The sequence below is a fragment of the Glycine max genome, chromosome 6, assembly GCF_000004515.6.
Source record: "Glycine max cultivar Williams 82 chromosome 6, Glycine_max_v4.0, whole genome shotgun sequence".
Lineage (NCBI taxonomy): Eukaryota > Viridiplantae > Streptophyta > Magnoliopsida > Fabales > Fabaceae > Glycine > Glycine max.
In genome coordinates, this window is record NC_038242.2 from 3852213 (window position 1) to 3873059 (window position 20847).

Consider the following 20847-nt stretch of genomic DNA (forward strand, 5'->3'; position numbering starts at 1 on the left):
AAACTGATTAAGCAAGTTGATTGGTTCCCTCTTGTGCTCAATACCATCAAGTGTAATGTTAATGGATCAGCCAAGGGTAATCCCGAATATGTTGGTAGTGGTGACATTTTTAGAGATCACGATGGGGTCTGATCGGTTGCTTCTCTTCTTACATTGACATCCAAAGTTTTTGTTTTATTTTGCTAAAATTTTTACAATTATATTGGCTTTGGAGGCTGCTCTTGCTCACAACTGGAGTAGCATTTGGATGAATGCGACTCCAACTTAGTGATTCAAGCTTTCAATAAACCTTCTTTAGTCCTCTGATAGCTCTGTCATCACTGAAAAAATTGTCTTTTTTTTTTGTAAAATATAGTTTTGGTTTACTCTCATATCTTTGGGGAGGGAAACTCTTTCGTTAATTATTTTCAGTGAAATGATACTCGAAGTTTTGTTAGGAGCGAATTCCTTCATAATAGGACAACACTTTCCAATTATAGATTACTTTAGCTTTTTAATTGGGTTTTGGTCTATTCCCTCAATTTGTTGATCCTTTTCTATTATCTTTCAATGTTACTTGGTGTAATCTATGATGGTTTATATGAGTGTCAGCATATTAGTGTATCACTAAAAGACAAGAAAATGGGGAGTTTTTGTGAAACCTCGGTACTCGGTGCGGTGTCCTTGGAATTTGGAACACGTAGACGTTTCTTTCATTCTTTTCTTGGTTTGGTTTGGTATTTGGTATTGACATTTTAACTTTACTTCAACTTTCTTTTCTTTGCCAACACTCCTCCTTTGGTTAGGGGTTTCGATCCGAAATTCCAAATCGCCACGCCATGAACGCAACCTTATACTCTGCTGCTTTTCCTACCACGTTTCGCAGTCTCGATCATCGCAATTTCTCAGCGTAAGTTTCCATCTCACCAATTTTTAACGCTCTCACATTTACATTTCACTTCGATTTAACATCAATTTCCTAAAACCTTCACCAAACCCTAGTTGTGTTCTCCGCATCTTTCTTAATTCGACTTGTGACTTGTTATGATTATTTCTTATTGAATTTCGCCGCCTTAGTCGTTCTATACAGGTTTTCGTAATGAAAGGTGGTGGATGAGGCCACTTTTCATGAAATTGTTACTGCGGTTCCACGATCAGGTACTAGCCTGGATGCCTGCTATATGCAGTAACATTGGCAGCTTTATCAATTGTGGGTTCATACGGCTACACACAACTTGTGTTTTGGCAGTTTTATCAATAAACTTTTTTTGGCTTAAAAAAAACACAAAAACTGAGTCAGCCATTCAATAATAAATAATATGTCATTTTTTTTTTTTTTTGTGAATGTCTACCTGCAGCAAACACTGGTTTCGGATTTATCACTTGTAAGTAGAGTTTGCTAACTGAAATGCTTGGTCACTCCTTATTTTCAGGTTATGTTCGGATATCCAAAATCCTGGCTATGTTGATTACCATTCAAATTCTAATAAGTCTACATCTCAAGCGTCTTTGTTTTTGCGTTCTGATTCCACCAATAGAAGCAATGTCGTGCTTGGTGGAGCACTTTGTGTGAACCCCTCTGGCAGGAGAAACCTAGTTGGTCCGGCTTCTTATTCTGTAGAGACGAGTGCTTATGATGTGGCTTCTTTAGAATCTCCTTCCCATGTCGCTGAAGAAAAAGTTGGTGTGCTGCTTCTCAATCTAGGAGGACCAGAGACATTGAATGACGTTCAACCTTTTCTGTTTAATCTTTTTGCAGATCCTGTATGTTAGTTTGTTTTTGTGCTTTTTCTACGGTTGATTTTTTTTTTCTTTTCCTGTTTCTGTAAATTCCATGTTAGCATTAGTACATGTTCATATGATTTGTATGCTAATGTGTTTCTTGTATTGACATAGGATATCATTCGTCTTCCAAGGTTGTTTCGGTTTCTCCAGCGACCATTGGCAAAATTGATTTCTGTACTTCGGTCTCCTAAATCCAAGGAAGGGTATGCTGCTATTGGTGGTGGCTCTCCTTTACGCAAAATTACAGATGACCAGGTGGAGTTCAATTTTTTTGGTTTTCCCGTTATCTGCTTTGTGGAACTTTTTATCTTTCTGCAACAGGAAACTTTTTTGGCCTTTTCCTGTTACATTCCTTAAAAAATCTATGTATTGGTAATGTGCTGGAACTAACTAAGCTTTTATGGTTCATTGTTCATGTGCAGGCACTCGCAATTAAAATGGCTTTGGAAGCAAAGGGCATCTCTTCAAATGTCTATGTTGGGATGCGGTACTGGTACCCATTTACTGAAGAAGCAATTCAACAAGTAAGTTCTCTTGTTTTTTGGCCAAACGTTGTCTTTCTGCTTATTCACATCATACATCCGTTTTCTCCTTTCATAATTAAATCACATGCAGGATAATTAATCATAAATTACATTATTTATTCTGAGCTCCACTGTATCACCTTAGACATGAGTCTAAAATCAAAAGCTTGTCTTGCGTGACAGATTAAGAGGGACAGAATAACAAGGCTTGTGGTACTACCCCTTTATCCCCAGTTTTCTATATCCACAACTGGTTCAAGCATCCGCATTCTTGAGCATATATTCAGGTACTGCTTATTGGCACTTTGTGAATGCTCTTGGGTGATTCAAGGATTATTCTTAATCAACTGATATCATTTAATTGTCAGGGAAGATGCCTATTTGTCCAAGCTTCCTGTTTCCATTATAAACTCTTGGTATCAACGAGAAGGTTATATTAAGTCAATGGGTAACTTAATTCAGAAAGAGCTTCAGAGTTTTTCTGAACCAAAAGAGGTGGATTATTCTTGTTGAATGCTTTCAACATGGTTCTTACATAAATTGAAGGCTATGTGATGTATTTTACTCCAGTCTGAATCAGAGTGTATCTTGTTTATTCTATATATTAGGTAATGATATTTTTCAGTGCCCACGGTGTACCTGTCAGTTACGTTGAGGATGCTGGGGATCCATACCGAGACCAAATGGAGGAGTGCATCTTCTTGATCATGCAAGAGTTGAAAGCTCGAGGAATTAGTAATGAGCACACTCTTGCTTATCAGGTTTGTTTTGAACCCTTTCAACTTGCTTTTCTTGCATCCTGAGTTAAATGGAGATTTCATATTTAATTGCTGGGTTGTATTCTTGCTTTCTATGGTGTACTTTTTATTTTTCTGATATCATACATTTTTGTTGGATGAATTTTCAGAGTCGAGTGGGTCCTGTACAGTGGCTGAAACCATATACAGATGAAGTTCTCGTTGAGCTTGGCCAAAAAGGTGTGAAGAGTCTTTTAGCTGTTCCAGTGAGGTACATTATTATTATCGATCTTTTATGCTTGTTGATTTCAATTCTAGACAGCCATATGCATTTTTGTTAGTACGTTACCTGTTACATCATTGTTGCAAGTTGTGAATATCCTAGAGAGTATAAGTAATCCTGTCTTCTTGTATCCCAGTTTTGTGAGTGAGCATATTGAAACCCTTGAAGAAATTGACATGGAGTACAAGGAATTGGCTATTGAATCTGGCATCAAGAATTGGGCACGTGTACCTGCCCTTGGTGTTACCCCTTCCTTCATTACAGATTTGGCAGATGCAGTAATAGAAGCTCTCCCGTCAGCAACAGCAATGTATGCACCAACCAGCATCTCTGAAGATGTTGATCATGACCCAGTTAGTTATTTTATCAAGATATTCTGTGGTTCAATCTTGGCATTCATCTTGTTCTTGTCACCCAAAATGATCATGGCATTCAGGAATCAAGTCATTTAGAAGAATTAGAAACTGTTTGCTGAATTCAATCTGCAAGCATATAGATGAAGCCTATTGATAGCAACAAAGTATACTTGGATTTTTTTGTCTTTGTTTTACTCATTTCAACCTCTACTGTATACATCAAAGAGCTATGAAGAAGCAATTTTCCGCAGAGAACTTGAACCTCGGCTTAAAGAGGATTCAAAGAATAATTGTTGACCAGGGATCTATTCAAGAGCCAAGAGGCATTGTCTCGATCTCCGATTTAAACCCGAACAAGTTATTGATTTTTGTTTATTATTTACTTACACTTTTTCTACATTTTAATATCTGCATAAACTGTTTAATTGAGCAATGTTTCTTTCACACGCCAGAAGAATGGGGTGTGAAATGGATGAAAAGAAGAGAGAGAATTAGAGAAATGGGGAAGAAAGAAAAAGTAAGAAATGTGACAGATATTGTGATAACTTGCATTTCTTTTTCATATTTGGCCAGATCAAATCACTCCTTATGGGTATGCAAAATGCAATTCCTTATCAGATAATTCTAGCGATTATGGATAAATTTTTTAAGTATTTTTTTTCACGTTGAAAAATAAATTGAGGGAAAGAGAAAAATATGAAATTCTTGATTTTTAGATGAAATTTAGAATTCTTGAATTTTAGTTAATTAAAATTCTTAAATTAAAATTCCATTTAATGAAATACCCAAACAACAAATTATAGTCCAGAAAAATTTTAAATCACCTGTATTATTTTCCCTTCTTAAAATACTCTATCCAAACCCGCTTGGTGTTCTCTTTAAAGTAAAATAGAAAGAAATACAGCAAAAAAAAGTAAAATAGAAAGGGAAAGAGAAAAAACCCGCCTTGGTGTTCTCTTTAAAGTAAAATAGAAAGAAATACAGCAAAAAAAAGTAAAATAGAAAGAAATACAGCAAAAAAAAGTAAAATAGAAAGAAAGGGAAAGAGAAAAAAAAGATGGAATGATAATAAATAAAAATAACGAAAAAATCGTTACTTGGATAAAAACAAGGGAAAAAATCACTTGTTTAGATGAACCTAGAAAAAACTAGATGAAATAAACTAAAGATAATGAACATTTTAAATTATTGTCACAAGTTCAAATAAGCTTCCCAACTAGTTTTTTCAGTCGCCTCCAAAATGAGTTTCTATTTAACCGTACAAGATATTCAAAAAGTAAAAAAAAAAAAACAATACACCATTTCTTCCATCTAAACAATGCAATGCTACATTGGTGTCACTAGTACCATAAACGGTGAAACACAATAAAAATCGTCTATGAGAAGGGGAGGGGAAGGGTGGCCAAAATATCAAGGGGATGCTTTAGCAATGGCACTCTGGGGTGCCTGAGCATTCCCATTACCATCACCGGTATACGCCGGAGTCTGTGTATAACCAGCACCATAAGAACTGTTGCTGTATGAAGGCAGCGCCTGACCATAACCAGGCTGGCCACCCTGCGGAGCACCATATGTTTGAGGACCGTACCCTGGTTGCACTGCACCACCATAACCAGGCTGTGATTGATTGCCATAAGCTGCTTGGGATGTAGGGGGAACCCCATAACCTGGCTGAGGAGTTCCTTGAGGTGGGTAGTTGGCAGTGTTTGAACTGGGCAGTTGGTTGGTAGGATAACCTTGCTGCGCTACGGTAATTGGTTGGGCAGAAGGAGCTTGGGCTGAATCTCCCTGTACTGCATAGTTTGCAGTGTGGCCCTCTTGTGCCGGGTTGCTTTCACTACCATAGCCTTGCTGCTGATCATATGTAGGTGGCTGCCCATACCCTGATTGTGATTGCGCATTATATGCATTATAGCTGTCCTGTGCATAACCCTGCTGTGCTGATTGGTTATAACCAGAGGAAGGTGGCTGACTGTAATTGTATGCAGAGCCATCAGCTGGAGGGGCAGGACCCCCAGGATTTTGTGGTTGCTGTGGCTGTTGACTATAGTAATAATAACCACCACCATGAGTAGACTGTTGGTGAGGTGGTGCAGTAGACTGATCCCAATTGGTGGAATATCCATCAGGTTGCTGGGGAGGATAGCCTGCATATGGTTGCTGAGGCATGTTATACTGGGGTGATGGACCAGAGTATGCTCCAGGTTGCACGTAGCCATAACCAGGTTGCTGCGTTGGAGCAGGGGGAGCCCAGTTAGATGGTGGTCGAGATTGGTAACCTTGTTGAGGATAACCACCAGACATTGCTGGATTTCTAACACGATTCTGTGGAGACAAAGATTGAAACCAACAATAAAAAGTGTGAATTCAACCAAGGTTCCACATGGTACAAAGTATACAAAGCAACAGATGCACACACATACACAGGATAAAGTTACACAAATAAAAAAAACATATCGAACACAAGATAAAGGATATATGTCTTGCATTAACATTTAGCGTATGGCAAACAAGATCCGAAAGGGATATAAATAACTACATACCGTACCAGTTCGTGATAAAACTGAGTTACTCCAGCAGAAGAACACCCTTTACCTATTTGAATTGAATGGGTACAAAAGGAAGCACAGACCATAGAAGTAGACAAGCATACAATATTTATTGCCTTAAAAGGGTAATCCCTCGTAGTATCTCAAAATATGCAAGATCTTATTCCAATTGCTACACTATATAATATATCATAATCATATTAATTCAACAAGAGACTCTGGACTACAGATATTTCAGTGTATAAGATGGAGCAACCCTAAATGCAAATATACAGACTGCCAAGACAACTTCTCTGTGCTCCCATGTACATCCTCTTAACCTTTCCTCAACCCAATCTAATAGATCAACCTCAAAAGGATCATCAAATAAAAGCAAATAAAATTAAATATTATTTTAATGGAACGGGAATTTAAAATAGGGATAGGGGTAAAAGGCTTGTAAACATATTTACTACGTGCACCTCAAACTTCACAAAAGATTACAGTTAAATGACACAAGAATAAGAAAAAAGAAAAGAAAAGCACACAAGAAATGTACAACCCATTACACACGTCAGAAACAACATAACTTGTTAGTTGAAACAACTACGATTTAAAATGGATAAAATAATAGTATAGGAAAAAACTTAAAGTGCTTCACAATGGGCAAATTTCAGGTTGATATGCCTAATGCAAGTCCAGTATAAGACACAAGGATAAAATACTATTTCAAGTATATGAAGGTTTTTTTTTAGGAGTGAACTGAAAAGCACAAATGGTATAGTTGAAAAGGATTTCAACACAATAATTCAATATTCACTCTAATAATGACACTTTATAGAGTGAAAAATATTAATAGGAGACTTACTGCCCGTGATAATAAATATCAAAACTGAGATTTAGAACCATACCAGGGCATGCTGAGGGAACACCAACAAAGGAATTCATGTTGGTGTCACCAATGGTCCAATAGACACTATAACCCTACAATAGTCCCAATAACAAGATCAGTCATAGGATACACAATTAATAAGCATATTCCATAGTTGAACAGGCTATAATCCCAATGAGTATCCACTTGGACCAAAAAATTGCAACAATTACAGTAGCCTTCATGGCCCCAGGAACCTAAACCCCAAATATGACGAAGGACCCACCTCACCAAAGCACAGGGCTAAGAGCAAAAACTTTACCACAGTTAAAACAGTCTTTGCAAGAGCTTGGTATCTTGGTCAACAAAACTGAACAATGTAATTCTCAAATATTCCCACCAATGTCCTCAGTTTGTGGATATATAAAAAGAGATAATGAGCAAGACATATCATCTACTTATAAAGCAGACAACAGATACACACACAAACAAAAAAGACACGGTTAGCAAGTCAGAATTAGAAAGACTCTGAAAGTTTATGACCATCAACAGAAGCCTAGACTAAACTTAAAAATATATTTGTACATAGTGCATATTACTAATATATCAAGACGGCTAATTGAACAACACAACATGCAGTTGTCAACACCATAATTTATCAAATAAATGAAGGTTACTGTCATGGTCAGTCTCCCTAATCATATTTCCACTCAGCGAGTGAATGCAATTGGAAATTACAAGCAGAAACACCATAACATCCGTTAGCAATTTAATGTATATTCTACCTTTGTGCATTATTTTTATAGTAGTCTTGAAACAACTACACAAAATGAAACTATGCACTAATTTTCTTCTGAGAACAAAATAAGTAACAGAGCTACAACCAATAAAGATGTATCGTACAAGTTAATTAATAATGGTCATGATATGATGCAATACCATAAAAAAAATAATAAGACCCAACAGGCAATCACAAGCACACAGTATTCATCTAACAATCACATAAAGCATGGACATAAATTCACCTAGTTTGATTAAACATTCAAGATTATTAGATTTCCACAATATACAAAACAAAAAACCCAGTAGAAAATCCACAATTTTAAACACTAAACTAGACTTGGCACAAGGCAGGCAAACATGCTATAAGCTAAATGTAAGAAAGAAAGCGCCCTTAACATACCTCGCCACTGATGACTTGATAAACCAACTGCTTTGCAGACTCAATTTGCTCAGGAGTACCATCAATTTTTAATGTTCTTTCAGTTGATGTGTCACCCGGGGGAAGATGCAGAGGTATCACCTGAAAAAATACAAAATATTAGTGAAAAGCAACTGACTATTTTCAAATTATTAGTAATCACAAGGCCACAATAAAAAAACCATAGCAACTAAATCAAAGCTAACTAGGGTTATCCACCTACATCTAACACACAATGAAGATAACAATATAATATTTATCACTTAGAAGTGAAAACCTGAATCCGTGCTCCAGTAGAAGCTTGCATATTCTTTATAGTTTCTCCACCTTTGCCAATTATAAGGCCAACCTGAAGATTCACACAACAAACCATATCAATTCCCAAACACACTGGAGAAAAAAATTATCCTCGATAAAGAACACACAAATAACATAAAACACTGTACAAAGCATAATAAGTTTATACATGTCTCCTTTCCACACCTTATTATTTGGGATTTTCATGACAAATTCATCCGACCCAGCTTGTCCCGTGAATCTTCGAGTAACAATGCCAGAACCCCCAGATTCAGCCTGGTACAGAAACAACTCATCAAGAAACATTACATCAATATCTAAGATAATTGAACAAAATCCTAACCAAAGTGAATAACGTGCAATACCTCAGCAAGAACTTCATTGATGAGTTTCTCGGCAGAGGAAATTGCTTCAGGAGTGCCCATAAGCTCAACCGTCCTAGTGGAAGAATTAGGGTCCGCATCAATATCACGAGTAATTTGAATTTTGGCACCAGACTGCAACTGGAGATACTTAATAGTCTCTCCGCCTTTACCAATAATCACACCAACCCTGCCATTAGGGATATCAATCTTCTTGCTGGAACCTTGGTGACCGTAGGAGACGGGAGGAGGAGATGCGGAATACAGAGGCTTCAAATCTGCGTTCGTTCACCGAAATCAGAGTATAAAAACCCTAACCTAGAAGAGAAGAAGAGAGAGGGATAGCTATTAGTTAGTTAGTTACCGAGAGAATCGAAGCCGGTGTCGGGTTTGGGACGCTTGGCGTCGAGTGGCGGAGGAGGAGCGGCGTTGAGGAGGCGTGCGGCGACTTCCTGAGCACGCTGCTTGGCAAGCTCGATGCCGGAGGGTTGGTCTTCGTACTTGCGCTTGAGGGGCGCGGAATCGGGTCCCGATGAGTACTGTGCTTCCTCCGCCATTGCCTACTCAGTGCAAGGGAGGGAGAAAGATCAGATATTTTGCTTTCCCTGTGCTCTGCAAATGCAACGTCAACCAAAATAATAAGGCCGTCATCGTTTGTGTGGAAAAATAATAGAAATAGAGAAAAATTAACATAATTTAAAACTTTCTATGACTGTTTGTATAAATAATTTAATTAAATATTTTTTTTAATGATAAGCTTTTATTAAACGCATAAAATATAATATTTTTTATATATGGTATGAAACATTTTTGTTATTTTTTAAGATTTAATGTTAATAGTTTTCAAAAATATATTTTAAAAAATAAAAGAATTAAGTTTATATTAAATATAATATATAGAAGTTAACAAATATATAAATTTAAGCAAAAATATGTTAATGCATCATTTAAAATTTATTCAAATATACATACAAATAGATTTTTTTTCTTGTATAGATAGGCACAATTTTATTAATTAATTGATAATTTTAAAATTAGTTTATAAAATATATTACAAAAAACAAAATTTTAAATATATATGTTAACATAATATATAGAAATTGATAAAAATATTTATATAGAAAAATAAAAATAACAATTTATCTCTTATTATAAATTATTTTCAGTATTTCTATATATTTATAAATTTTTATATTTTATTTATTATTTTATATACAAAATATTTTTAAAGTAACTAAATTAAAATACATAGTTTAAAATTATTTAAAACTTTATTATATGTTACTCGTGAATTTTAGCTATTCAATTTTTGTTTATTGTATTTTTCTTTTATGCATGCAATATGGTAAATTTTATATATTACAAATAATTAAAACCACAAATGCTATGTTATTTATAAGATAAACTAAGTCGCTTTATTTTATATGAAAAAAATAAAACAATGGGGTTAAATACTATTAGTTGAGAAAATAATTTTATGTTTACCAATGATTTAGAGAAAAAAACATTTGCATTTTATTTTAATTTTCATAAAATATGTACAGAAAATATTTTCTCAAATTAAATTGGCCCTCACATTGCAAATAATCTTTGCTGTCAATTTCATTTCCCATGGCAACCAACCACTTAATTAAGTTCATTTGATGATTTTATAACATTATTTTATAAAGAAATAAAGAGGAAAGAAAAAGAAGAACGAAAAATTTAATCAAGTTCACTCATTTAATTCAAAAAATAATAAAAGAGAAAGGAAGGGGGGGATAGTTCCTTCATTTGGTACAAAAATAAATGACGGAAAAAATTTGAGGGAAAAAAACAGAATAATAAGGAGACCAAAGTCCGTCCCTCCTCCCTTATTTTTGCTTCCTTTCGACACTTAATAGTAAATTCAAACATTAAACTGTGTAAACGCATTCTCTGTATTAATTTCTTTTTGAAGGGCGAACAGTGAGGAGGTTGAGGAAAGGAGGTGCGGAAGGTATAAGGTAGAGAAGAAACCTTCAATTCAAAATTATTATTTATTGAAACGCCATTAATCAGGAATATGCGAGACTGTAATTGGTCCAATGTAAAAACCGTAACTTACAAACCAAACATGAGTCATTCAGAAATTGTTTACACTCTCAGGTGCAGATTAAGCATTGACAGATAACAATAAACATCCATTATTCAACTTCAAATGGGCCTGAAGCCCCGTAAAAGCAGCAGCACATAAAACATTCAGAAACTGTGACAAAGTATTGTACGGACACAATCTCCATCTAACATGAGTGCTTCTTAGCAAGGTAAACTACCATGTAATTGCTTATTATAAAATAGCTTCGATGCCAAGAAAATAAACCGAATCGACCTCACTTTGTCCACCAGTGGAGGAAGTCTTTGCGCCTATTGATCTTTTTCTGCAGCTGGAGGAGTCCATACAGCAAAGCCTCAGCAGTTGGAGGACAGCCTGGAACATATATGTCAACAGGAACAATCCTGTCACATCCCCGAACTACGGAGTAAGAGTAATGGTAGTATCCTCCTCCATTAGCACAACTTCCCATTGAGACGACCCATCTAGGCTCAGGCATTTGGTCATAAACCCTGCAGGAATTGTAAATTTAATTAACTTAGTTTCGCCATGTCTAAAACAGAACATGACTAAAGTTCCAAGGCAAAAACCATAACAAATTAACAATAATAACAATAACAATCATATAGGAACCAAGGAATTTCAGAGGGAAGAGGAGATAGAAAAAGGGTAAGAGAATTAATTACTAATGTTTCATGAACATCTATTGTAGAAAATCCCAAAACCAAATAGATGAGGCATTACAATGGATGTAACTGCCAGCATCATGATATATGTTCTTAGGATTGTAAAGAAGTAATTTAGACCTCAAATGAAAAAATTCTGACAATTGAATTTTTTTTTTTAAAAAAAAGGTTGCAGAGTCTTGCAAGTGGTACAACAAGCTGGCTAATGTTCCAGAACAAAACTTAAAAGGGGGCACTTGGAAGAACTTGCGGAGAGTTTATTTGAGCATAAGGAAACAACTTACAACTCTCATAAACTATATTTAGCTTATTCCTATAGGTTTCATTTCATGAACAATGCTTATTGAACTAAAGCTTAATTAAGCTGTTTACGAAACACATCCACAATATAGAGATAAGGAACCCATAACCTGTGTTATAGAAGAGTATAGAAATTAACAATTGATATACTCTTGTACTCCTTTTCTGTAACAACAGAAGCAACTTAAAACCCTTGTTTATACTTTGTAGTTACATGACATAACTGATAACTCAGAATGTTCAAACTTCTCACTCGATGCAATAAATCATCATCCACATTAGGAAGTCTTTTGACATGCATTATCATTCAATCAAATTGATTTCTATAGCAGCATATAAATTGATTTCTATATTAGCCAACCACCTATTACTTAGGTGTATGTTACGAAGAAAGGAAAGGGTAGCAAGGAATTAGTCTGGGGGAGTCTGATTCTGTTAGTGATACAGAATAACAGGAAATGTTTAGTTCAATTGGGAAGGTAAGAAGCAAGCCCCTCAAAGAACACCTACAGAGTGTGTCATTTCCATTTTTTTTTTCAATGTTCATCTTCAGTATTTTGTGATCCTTATCCGGTACTGGTATCAGCATTAGCAGAATAACGAACTCAACAAGGTTTCTTCCTTAAAACAGTGTCCTAGTTCCAGTTTCCTACCCGTACTAAAGTCAAAGTAAGCCAAGGTTACATCACCTCGATTAAAACAAACAAAACACATGGCCATTAGCAAGATCAAATCTCCCTGAAATGCAATTTAGTCTCAGAAGCCCTCAATTAACAGACATTCATTCACCTCAATCAAAATTTCCTCAACAGCCTCCAAATGGAATATTATTATTTATCCACGCACAAACAAAGCAAATCAGTGCATCGAGTGAAAAGGAATAAAAATAGGGAAGTAAAAAACCCTAGAAAAGGGAAAGAGGGAATACTTGCGAAGAGCGGGAGCCATCTTGTTGGTGAGAGTGCCGGCGACGATCATGCAATCAGACTGGCGAGGGCTGGGCCTGAAAATGATGCCGAAGCGGTCGAGATCGTAGCGGGCGGCGCCGGTGTGCATCATTTCGACGGCGCAGCAGGCGAGGCCGAAGGTCATGGGCCAGATGGAGCCGCGGCGGGCCCAGTTCATCAGATCGTCCACCTTCGAGATCACGAACTCCGCCGCCTTCGAAACGCCGGCGGGAGAGGAAGCGGACGGAGGCGGTGGCGGGGCATATGGTGTAGGCGTGGCTGTGGATGGGGATGCGTTCAGAGATGGGAGCGTTGTGTGGAGTGAAACTACCCTTTGAGGGGAAACCAGCTGAGGGAAGCGTGAAGAGGCTCGACTCAGAAGAGCCATAGTGATGTGTTGTTGTTGTGAGTGAAGGAATCGCACCCAAGTTTCAGGACTCTCTCTCTCTCTCTCTCTCTCTTCTGTTTACGGCGAATGCCCAACCAACCTTTTTCTATTTGGAAAAATGGTAGCGACACCGTTGACAAAAGCTAAACCAAGCTACGTGGCTGATTTCGGCTTCATTCTTTCATTTGTGTTCCTAAGTTGGTTAATTGATTTGGTATTAAATAAATACTGAAAAAGGTATTTCATTGAATTTAGAGTTGGGAGTTTCCAGGCTTAGATTTTTTTTCTTATTTTATTTTTCAGTTTCTATGTTTCTAATAATGATTACAAAAATAATACTACGAAGACAATAAAAGCATATTTAAAAAAAAATCAACTAACTTTTTTGAAGGGCATAATCGATTATGTAGTTTGTTTTTAAAAAAATTACAACAAGAAACATAACTTGTTAAATTATTTTTTCAAAAATAAAAGTTGGATGACGCAAAAAAATATTCATATATTTTCCTAAATGGAAATTTTACAAATATTTTATTTTTTACCTATCAAATTATTTAATTTAAATATTTCACCTATCTTTTATTCTCTTTTATCTCTATCAAATCATTTCACTCTTCGTCCTCTTTCTTTCATTTTTATCTCTTTTCATTCTTCACAAACAAACAAAGGGTAAGTACAGCCTGAAAGATATCTACAAAAAGAATGATAAATTATAAAAATGTAAGGATGTATTTAGTAAAGATGGATGTAATCAAATGAAAGTGTGAAGAATGAAAATGAATAAAAAGAGATGAAAGAGAGTATAAAATAAAGTGGTTTAATAGAGATAAAAGAGAATAAAATATTTTGATTTGAATTCAAGTAAATTGATAACTAAGAAAAAATATATGGACAACAAAAGATAATTAATCATGCATAATCAATTAGTTGCATTATGTGTGGAGGCAAGAGAGACTCATTTTTCTATCACTTTTTTTCTCTTCCACTCTTCTTTCTCTTATATAATAATATATACCGTATTTTTATTTTATTTTTATCCCATTTCATCTCATTTTGGATAAAAATTTTATCTTATGAGGCTTACACTTTTTTCAAAAATTACAGTGCCAATTAATCTCTAATAAACATTTATTTCATAACATTCATCCTTAAATTATCTAAGTTTAATTACATTTTAATTTATTAACATGTGAGATGTTAATTAATTGAGATGATTTAGGGATGAATGTTGTTTTATCCTATTCACTGTTATATTTCACGGGTGATTCTAATTTTCAACTGCATAAGGAAATAAAGGTAGGCTGACTTCTCAGTTTTCATATTGTTTTTATAGTAACATTTTTTACCATGGGAGATAATTAAGCTACACTCCGTTGATTTTTCTGTCATCTCCTAGTTCAAATTCTTGATGAACCTAACATGTCTATGGTTTTTATTTAGTTTACAATGTATGAAAGAAAAAAAACGTGTAAAGATAGAAAAACAAAAATAAAGGAAACAAGATAAGGGAAAAAAGTATAAATTTAAGAATTAATTAACAGTTGACGTCTAAGTTGCGTACAGTAGTGTATATATCATCGGGATTGGGTTTTAATAATAAATGTTGGGAACTAAAAACAAGTAATGGCTTATTGAAATTTGCAGCCTGCATGCTCTGAGATCGGCACCATGCTGATTTTGAGCGATTCGACTTGGACTTCTCGTTATTAATGAATTCTCTTAACAATGCATCACTGAATCTATTGTGCATTCGTAGACCATTTAACTTGTACCGTAGATTTTGAGAAACGAATGACCCTGATTAAAATACTTACTAGTACTACTCCCATGCAAGTGATGCAACACAACATTACACAATACACTCGTGTCATTCCCTTTAATTGGTATTTGTTAAGTGTTATGGGAGCTTCAAACTCTTCACCTCTTATTCCTTTCTTTCTTTACTTTTTTCAACCAACCACTGACCAACCTTATAAACGGCTTGGGCCTCCATGCAAGCTAATTAAAGCCGACGCTAAAAAACGATTCAGCAATTTTTATTTTCTAAGGATTAGATTGTAAATTAATAAAATATATGTGGCATATTCCTCAATCACCTCATGTTTTAAAAAATCATTTAGGAGTTTTTCAATTTGATTTTTTAAAATAATATAAAAAATTATTTCAAAAGAATTAATATTTGAAAAATAATTTATGTTCAAAATTAATATTTTAAAAGTTTGTTTAAAATAGTTAATTTTGTTTGAATTAAAAAATAATAATTTTAAATGTAGTTAAATGCTTTTTAAAACTTATAAATCTTACACCAAAAATAAATATATTTAATCTTAGAAATCTTACACCAAAATGGGCTACTAAGTCCCATCGCTAGAGAAAAAAGACCATCAAGCATCAATAGTTATAGTTAATATACGTCAGATCAATAACTTACATTTAAAAAAAAAATAGATTTCTAGTTAAATTATAATTTACGTGGTAGCTAAGATTTTACCTACCACATCTTCCTTTCATTTTAAAATGCCTTTTCAGATATTTTCTACACATTTATAACCATCGTTAAAAAGATTGTCTCTTATAAACATTTTCATGTGAACCAAGACTGTAACAATGTAGAAGTTTCTCAACTAAAAGGGCAAATAAATTAAGAAGGTTTGAAAATGAAAGTTAACTTTGAAAAGTTTGATATATTTATCTAGACAATTTAAATTCTTAAGAATGATGGTGAGGTCAAACTGATTACAAAGTCTGTCCAAATCTTCAGTGAATAAAAATTATTTATTTATTTCAAATGTATGAAATTGTTAAATTATTTAAAAAATTTATATAATAATTACTTCTTTTATTTTCCTAACTAATGAAGAGAACATATATTTTAAAGGCTCACATTCAAAATCAAAACAGGCGATTGGTCCAGAAAAGAGAAAAAGAAAAGAAAATCGGGTCCATGGTCCATGTCGACAAGGGCAGTGGGAGGCAATTTTAATCAATAGTATGAAAAAATAGCATTATTTGAAAGAATAATGATACATGAATTATTTAATATTTAAAATACTTTATTAATTAATATATATATATTTTCCTGTTTAAAAAAATGGGAAGGAAAAAGAAAAGTGTCGGCTTGGGAACTATGGTTAAGCGAAGCAGAGTGTGGGGTTAAGAAAGCAAGTGTTAATGCGTAGCGCTTGAATTGAATTGGCACGGGGGGTTGAGCGTCGGTGACTCGTGCGAGACAAGCACGGAATGGACACATACTGGTACTAACAGAACTGCTATAAAAGCAAGAATCAAGGAATGGAGTGCAGTGACATTATTCTCTACGCTATTGGGACTTAAATGGCGGATTCAGTGTCGGTGGACATGGAAGCCATCTCTCCTCCACCTGAGGTACGTAACCAATTCCTTCCTCGCTCGCTTCATTAAGCAAAAACGACTTTCTTCTTTTGCTTTTCATCTACTTGCACTTCTATATATCACATAATGTTGTTTCTTTCTGAATTCAGTCTATGCGCTTACTTTAGTTTCTGTTTTAGCTGGGACCTGACTTTGGAAACTCGCCATGTGAATTTCGGTTATTAATTCTTCACTTCTCAAAGCGTAAATGTTTTTGAGTTAGTGAAGACATTATTATTCTAGTTAAATAATTTTTAATTTTTCTTTTATTGTCCTACTTTCTATCACTGCTAAGATTCTGGCCCCTGCTGATTAATATAGTTTTTTAACCTCTTCGAATGCAGAAAGTTTTGCACTTTTTTGTTAACTTCTATTTTTTGGGTTTCTCTCTCTCTCTCTCTCCTCTCTCTTTGAATGCGAACTCTGAAGGGCCAGAGGATTTACACGCTTCTGTTACCCATGCTGAAAGCATACATGTGGTTGAGTAAAGAATGATTATTTATTTGGCCCCTTTTTCTTGTTGTGTAAACATGAAGGAGATGGTTTTTCATGTTCATATTTGGTTTTCTTGTCTATTCTGGCTAACGAGCTGCTGAGATATTTTTGCAGGAACATATAATAAGAACTCGTCATGGTCGTGTCTCCGTTGCTGTGTATGGGGACCAGGACAAGCCAGCGCTAATCACGTATCCTGATTTGGCTTTAAATTGTAAGTTAAATGAATTTTACTTTTTCTGTATGATTCTTCTTCGAGCTAATGATACCTTTTGGCCATGATTAACGTCATTTTAATACATTTTATTGCACGCTTATAATTACTTCAAAAAGAATTATTAAATCATTTTGTGTTTTTAATATAATAAATGTTTTATTTTCTATTATTAATTTTTAGATTCAGTTTCTTTACTAGCTAGTGTAGTTCTAGTTAGCATTTTCCTTTATATATAATAATAATAATAATAATAATAATAATAATAATAATAATAATAATAATAATAATATAATAATACCCCCCAAAGTCAAAAGATTGTTTTTTTAAAACCAAAAAATAATTGGCATTTATAGATTTGTTTTAATCATTAAGTTGAAAACGCTGTCTCATTTCTTTAAAGTAGATTCAATGCTAGAGTTTTGAATAATGGTAGTTATGTACTTATGGGTAATTAAATTATGGTTTAGCTAGTTTTCTCTTAAAAGATTTTATGCTGAGAATATAAAAAATATAGAATGATGTTTTATGACTTTGCTAACACTGTTTGTTTTGTTGACAAACCAATAATCTAACCATTTGTTTTCCTGCATGTGGTTTCATCAGATGTCTCCTGCTTTCAGGGGTTATTATTTTGTCCAGAAGCCTGTTCACTGCTGCTCCACAATTTCTGTATATATCATATTAGTCCACCTGGGCATGAGGTCTCTAACTTTATGTCTTGAAATTGTAATATGCTGTTGCTTGCTACTTATCTCTCCTCATTTGTAAATATTTTTGCTGTTGAATTTATCTTGTTCCTTATCATTTTGTACTTTTTCGTGAGTTATTGCAGTTGGGAGCTGCTGCCATTGATCCAGATGATCCAATTCTTTCTGCTGATGACTTGGCTGATCAAATAGCTGAAGTTCTTAACTATTTTGGGTGAGCATGTTCTACCTTACTCGTCAATTTCTTTCCATTTAGGCTATGGTATAAAGTTTTAGAGATTTTGGAACAGAACAAAAGGAAAGGGAAGGTATGGAATGAAATATGAAATGGAAAACAGTTTCATTCCCTATGTTTGGAGTCTTAACTACTAATGATGGAGAACATGAGATAATAAAAGGTTGAAAGTAAAATTTCAATAAAACCTTTATAAACTTAAACTTTTTTCAAGTAACCAAGTTTATGGAGTGAAATAGTGAATGACAAGTATTCAAAATAGAAGCTAAGCTGTACCCTGCACAATCTCTTCCTCTTTGGAAAATTTTGAACTCCTAAACAAGAGTCTTATTCCCTATGTCTATTCTTTTCCCCTCCAGTCCTCTTATATAGCATCAAGACAAAAATGTTAGATCGATTTCCATTTGGCTTCAATTTGATTTATTTGCTTGTTTTTATCTTTCAATTTACTGTATTTGCAACTGAAAGTTCCTTCTGTTGTGCATTGAAACTTGATAGTGATGGGTTTATAGCTGGTGCAACTGAGGCTAGAAGCTGATGTTGCGTCTCCTTGATCTGGAGAAGGCAATCTAATATCTTTCCCCTCTCTCTTTGCAGTCATAGTACAGTCATGTGTATGGGAGTAACTGCTGGGGCTTACATTCTTACCTTATTTGCTGTGAGTCTTTATATATGTTGCACTTTCTCTCTCCTTTCCATTCTTTAATAGCCTAGTTTCAAATAATGGGATCTCATATCTTTCTCTTTTGGCAACAGATGAAGTATAGACATCGTGTTCTTGGTTTGGTACTAGTTTCTCCTTTATGTAAAGCACCATCTTGGACTGAATGGTTGTACAACAAGGTTCTTTTTCTAAACTTGCAAGGCTTTGTCTCCTTATGAAAATACATATCACCTTTTGCTAAAGACTGATAATTGCAGGTCATGTCAAATTTACTCTACTTTTATGGCATGTGTGGGGTGGTAAAAGAAATATTGCTAAAGCGGTACTTTAGCAAGGTATGACTATTCTTCCAAAAGAAAATTTCCCCCCTATTTCCTTCAGTATGAGATTGAGTCCGTCAATTTAATGTGGTGATAGGAAGTTCGAGGCAGTGATTATTTGTCAGAGTCAGATGTAGTTCAAGCATGCCAAAGGGTTAGCCCAATTCATTTTTGTTTCCATGTGTGGACTGGGTTAATAACTAATACAGCTATTTTGAAACTGAAACATTGTCTGACTCTCTTTGAAATATTTCCTGACAGTCATTGGATGAGAGGCAGAGTTTGAATGTGTGGCGGTTCCTTGAAGCAATTAATGGGTAAGATAACAAACACTTCAAAATTGTGGTTTTCTTCCAATTCAAAAGTGATTATCTACTATGATATATATGTAGGTGGGGGGGAGGGGGGGGGGGGGGGGGGGATAGGATTGTAGTTTTTCTCTGTATGATACTACCAATTATTGCTAGAAGCCTATGCCTAGAGGTGAATGGTTTCACAGGTTCAAACCTCCAAGCCATCTATGTAGCCAAAACAAGATAATTGCTAGAGTTTCAACATCAGTCAGAATTTAATAATGCACGCACACGTTGCTCTTAATTTACCACTTTTCATGCAGAAATGTATATGGTGATGCTGTAGGTTCCACATAGTGTGAAATAGCAACGTGCCCATAACTTTGTATTGGCATTTTGCAGGAGATATGACATAAGTGAAGGATTGAGAAAATTACAGTGTCGTTCACTAATTTTTGTTGGGGATATGTCTCCTTTCCACGCTGAGGCTCTTCATATGACGTCCAAGTTGGATAGACGACTCAGTGCCCTAGTCGAGGTGTGTAAGATAATTCAGGTTCATATTAATTTGTTACAAAATGTGTGTATCAACAACAAAAAAAGATCTAGATTTAATAGCTATTGTTGTTGGCGGAAGTGCAGGTTCAAGCGTGTGGATCAATGGTAACAGAGGAGCAACCTCATGCCATGTTAATACCGATGGAGTATTTTCTCATGGGATATGGCTTGTACAGACCATCTAAGCTGAGTGTCAGCCCAAGAAGTCCCCTGAGTCCCTCTTGCATTTCTCCTGAGCTTTACTCTCCAGAGAGTATGGGTTTGAAATTGAAACCAATAAAGACACGGATTTCCGTGGAGATATAGTAGTAGTAGTAGGTGAATAAAGATTGCCGCTCTTTTTGTTTTGATTGTTGAACAAGTTTATATATAGTTCTTTGTTTTGTCAAAAATCTGACAAGGGAGGGATGTCATAACCTTGTAGATAGAGGGAGACTTGGAAAGAAATAAACAGAGGGAAAAAAAGGGGGAAGAGTTTAGTTGAAAGCAGCTGTAGTCATTCTTTGATTTGTAATCATAGACTTTCGTTTGGTTGGTAAAGCTTCGAAATTGTTGTTTTTGGACAAATAAAAATAATAAAGTTCTTGTTACCACTGTAAAGCTAACACGGTGAGCAAGCATAATGCCGACACCATGCAATGCTACACATT

General features: G+C 34.9%; 4 protein-coding genes across 4 annotated transcripts; 2 read left to right on the forward strand and 2 right to left on the reverse strand.

Annotated features, from left to right (window-relative positions):
* The first annotated feature begins 225 nt into the window (after window positions 1-225).
* Window positions 226-4050, forward strand: LOC100799066 (ferrochelatase-2, chloroplastic). The gene is made up of 9 exons (XM_003525936.5): window positions 226-889; window positions 1413-1743; window positions 1876-2019; window positions 2187-2288; window positions 2472-2575; window positions 2657-2783; window positions 2897-3049; window positions 3196-3296; window positions 3445-4050. Exons 1-9 carry the CDS (start codon window positions 819-821, stop codon window positions 3758-3760), a joined length of 1449 nt encoding a protein of 482 aa, XP_003525984.1. The 5' UTR covers window positions 226-818; the 3' UTR covers window positions 3761-4050.
* A 772-nt stretch (window positions 4051-4822) lies between these two features.
* Window positions 4823-9614, reverse strand: LOC100797476 (far upstream element-binding protein 1). The gene is made up of 6 exons (XM_003525935.4): window positions 9288-9614; window positions 8927-9201; window positions 8748-8837; window positions 8542-8613; window positions 8247-8366; window positions 4823-5989 (listed from the first exon to the last, which is right to left on the reverse strand). The coding sequence occupies exons 1-6, from the start codon at window positions 9478-9480 to the stop codon at window positions 5075-5077; spliced, it is 1665 nt and encodes a 554-aa protein (XP_003525983.1). The 5' UTR covers window positions 9481-9614; the 3' UTR covers window positions 4823-5074.
* Window positions 9615-11026: 1412 nt separating this feature from the next.
* LOC100802267 (NADH dehydrogenase [ubiquinone] iron-sulfur protein 7, mitochondrial) lies at window positions 11027-13517 on the reverse strand. The gene is made up of 2 exons (XM_003525940.5): window positions 12912-13517; window positions 11027-11509 (listed from the first exon to the last, which is right to left on the reverse strand). The coding sequence occupies exons 1-2, from the start codon at window positions 13316-13318 to the stop codon at window positions 11275-11277; spliced, it is 642 nt and encodes a 213-aa protein (XP_003525988.1). The 5' UTR covers window positions 13319-13517; the 3' UTR covers window positions 11027-11274.
* Window positions 13518-16515: 2998 nt separating this feature from the next.
* On the forward strand, window positions 16516-20770 carry LOC100804729 (pollen-specific protein SF21-like). The gene is given in 11 exon segments (NM_001253937.2): window positions 16516-16702; window positions 17318-17417; window positions 18024-18121; window positions 18253-18341; window positions 18960-19020; window positions 19119-19205; window positions 19284-19361; window positions 19444-19500; window positions 19608-19663; window positions 20042-20177; window positions 20282-20770. Coding segments are annotated over 11 exon segments (1035 nt in total). The 5' UTR covers window positions 16516-16651; the 3' UTR covers window positions 20504-20770.
* The last annotated feature ends 77 nt before the right edge of the window (window positions 20771-20847 follow it).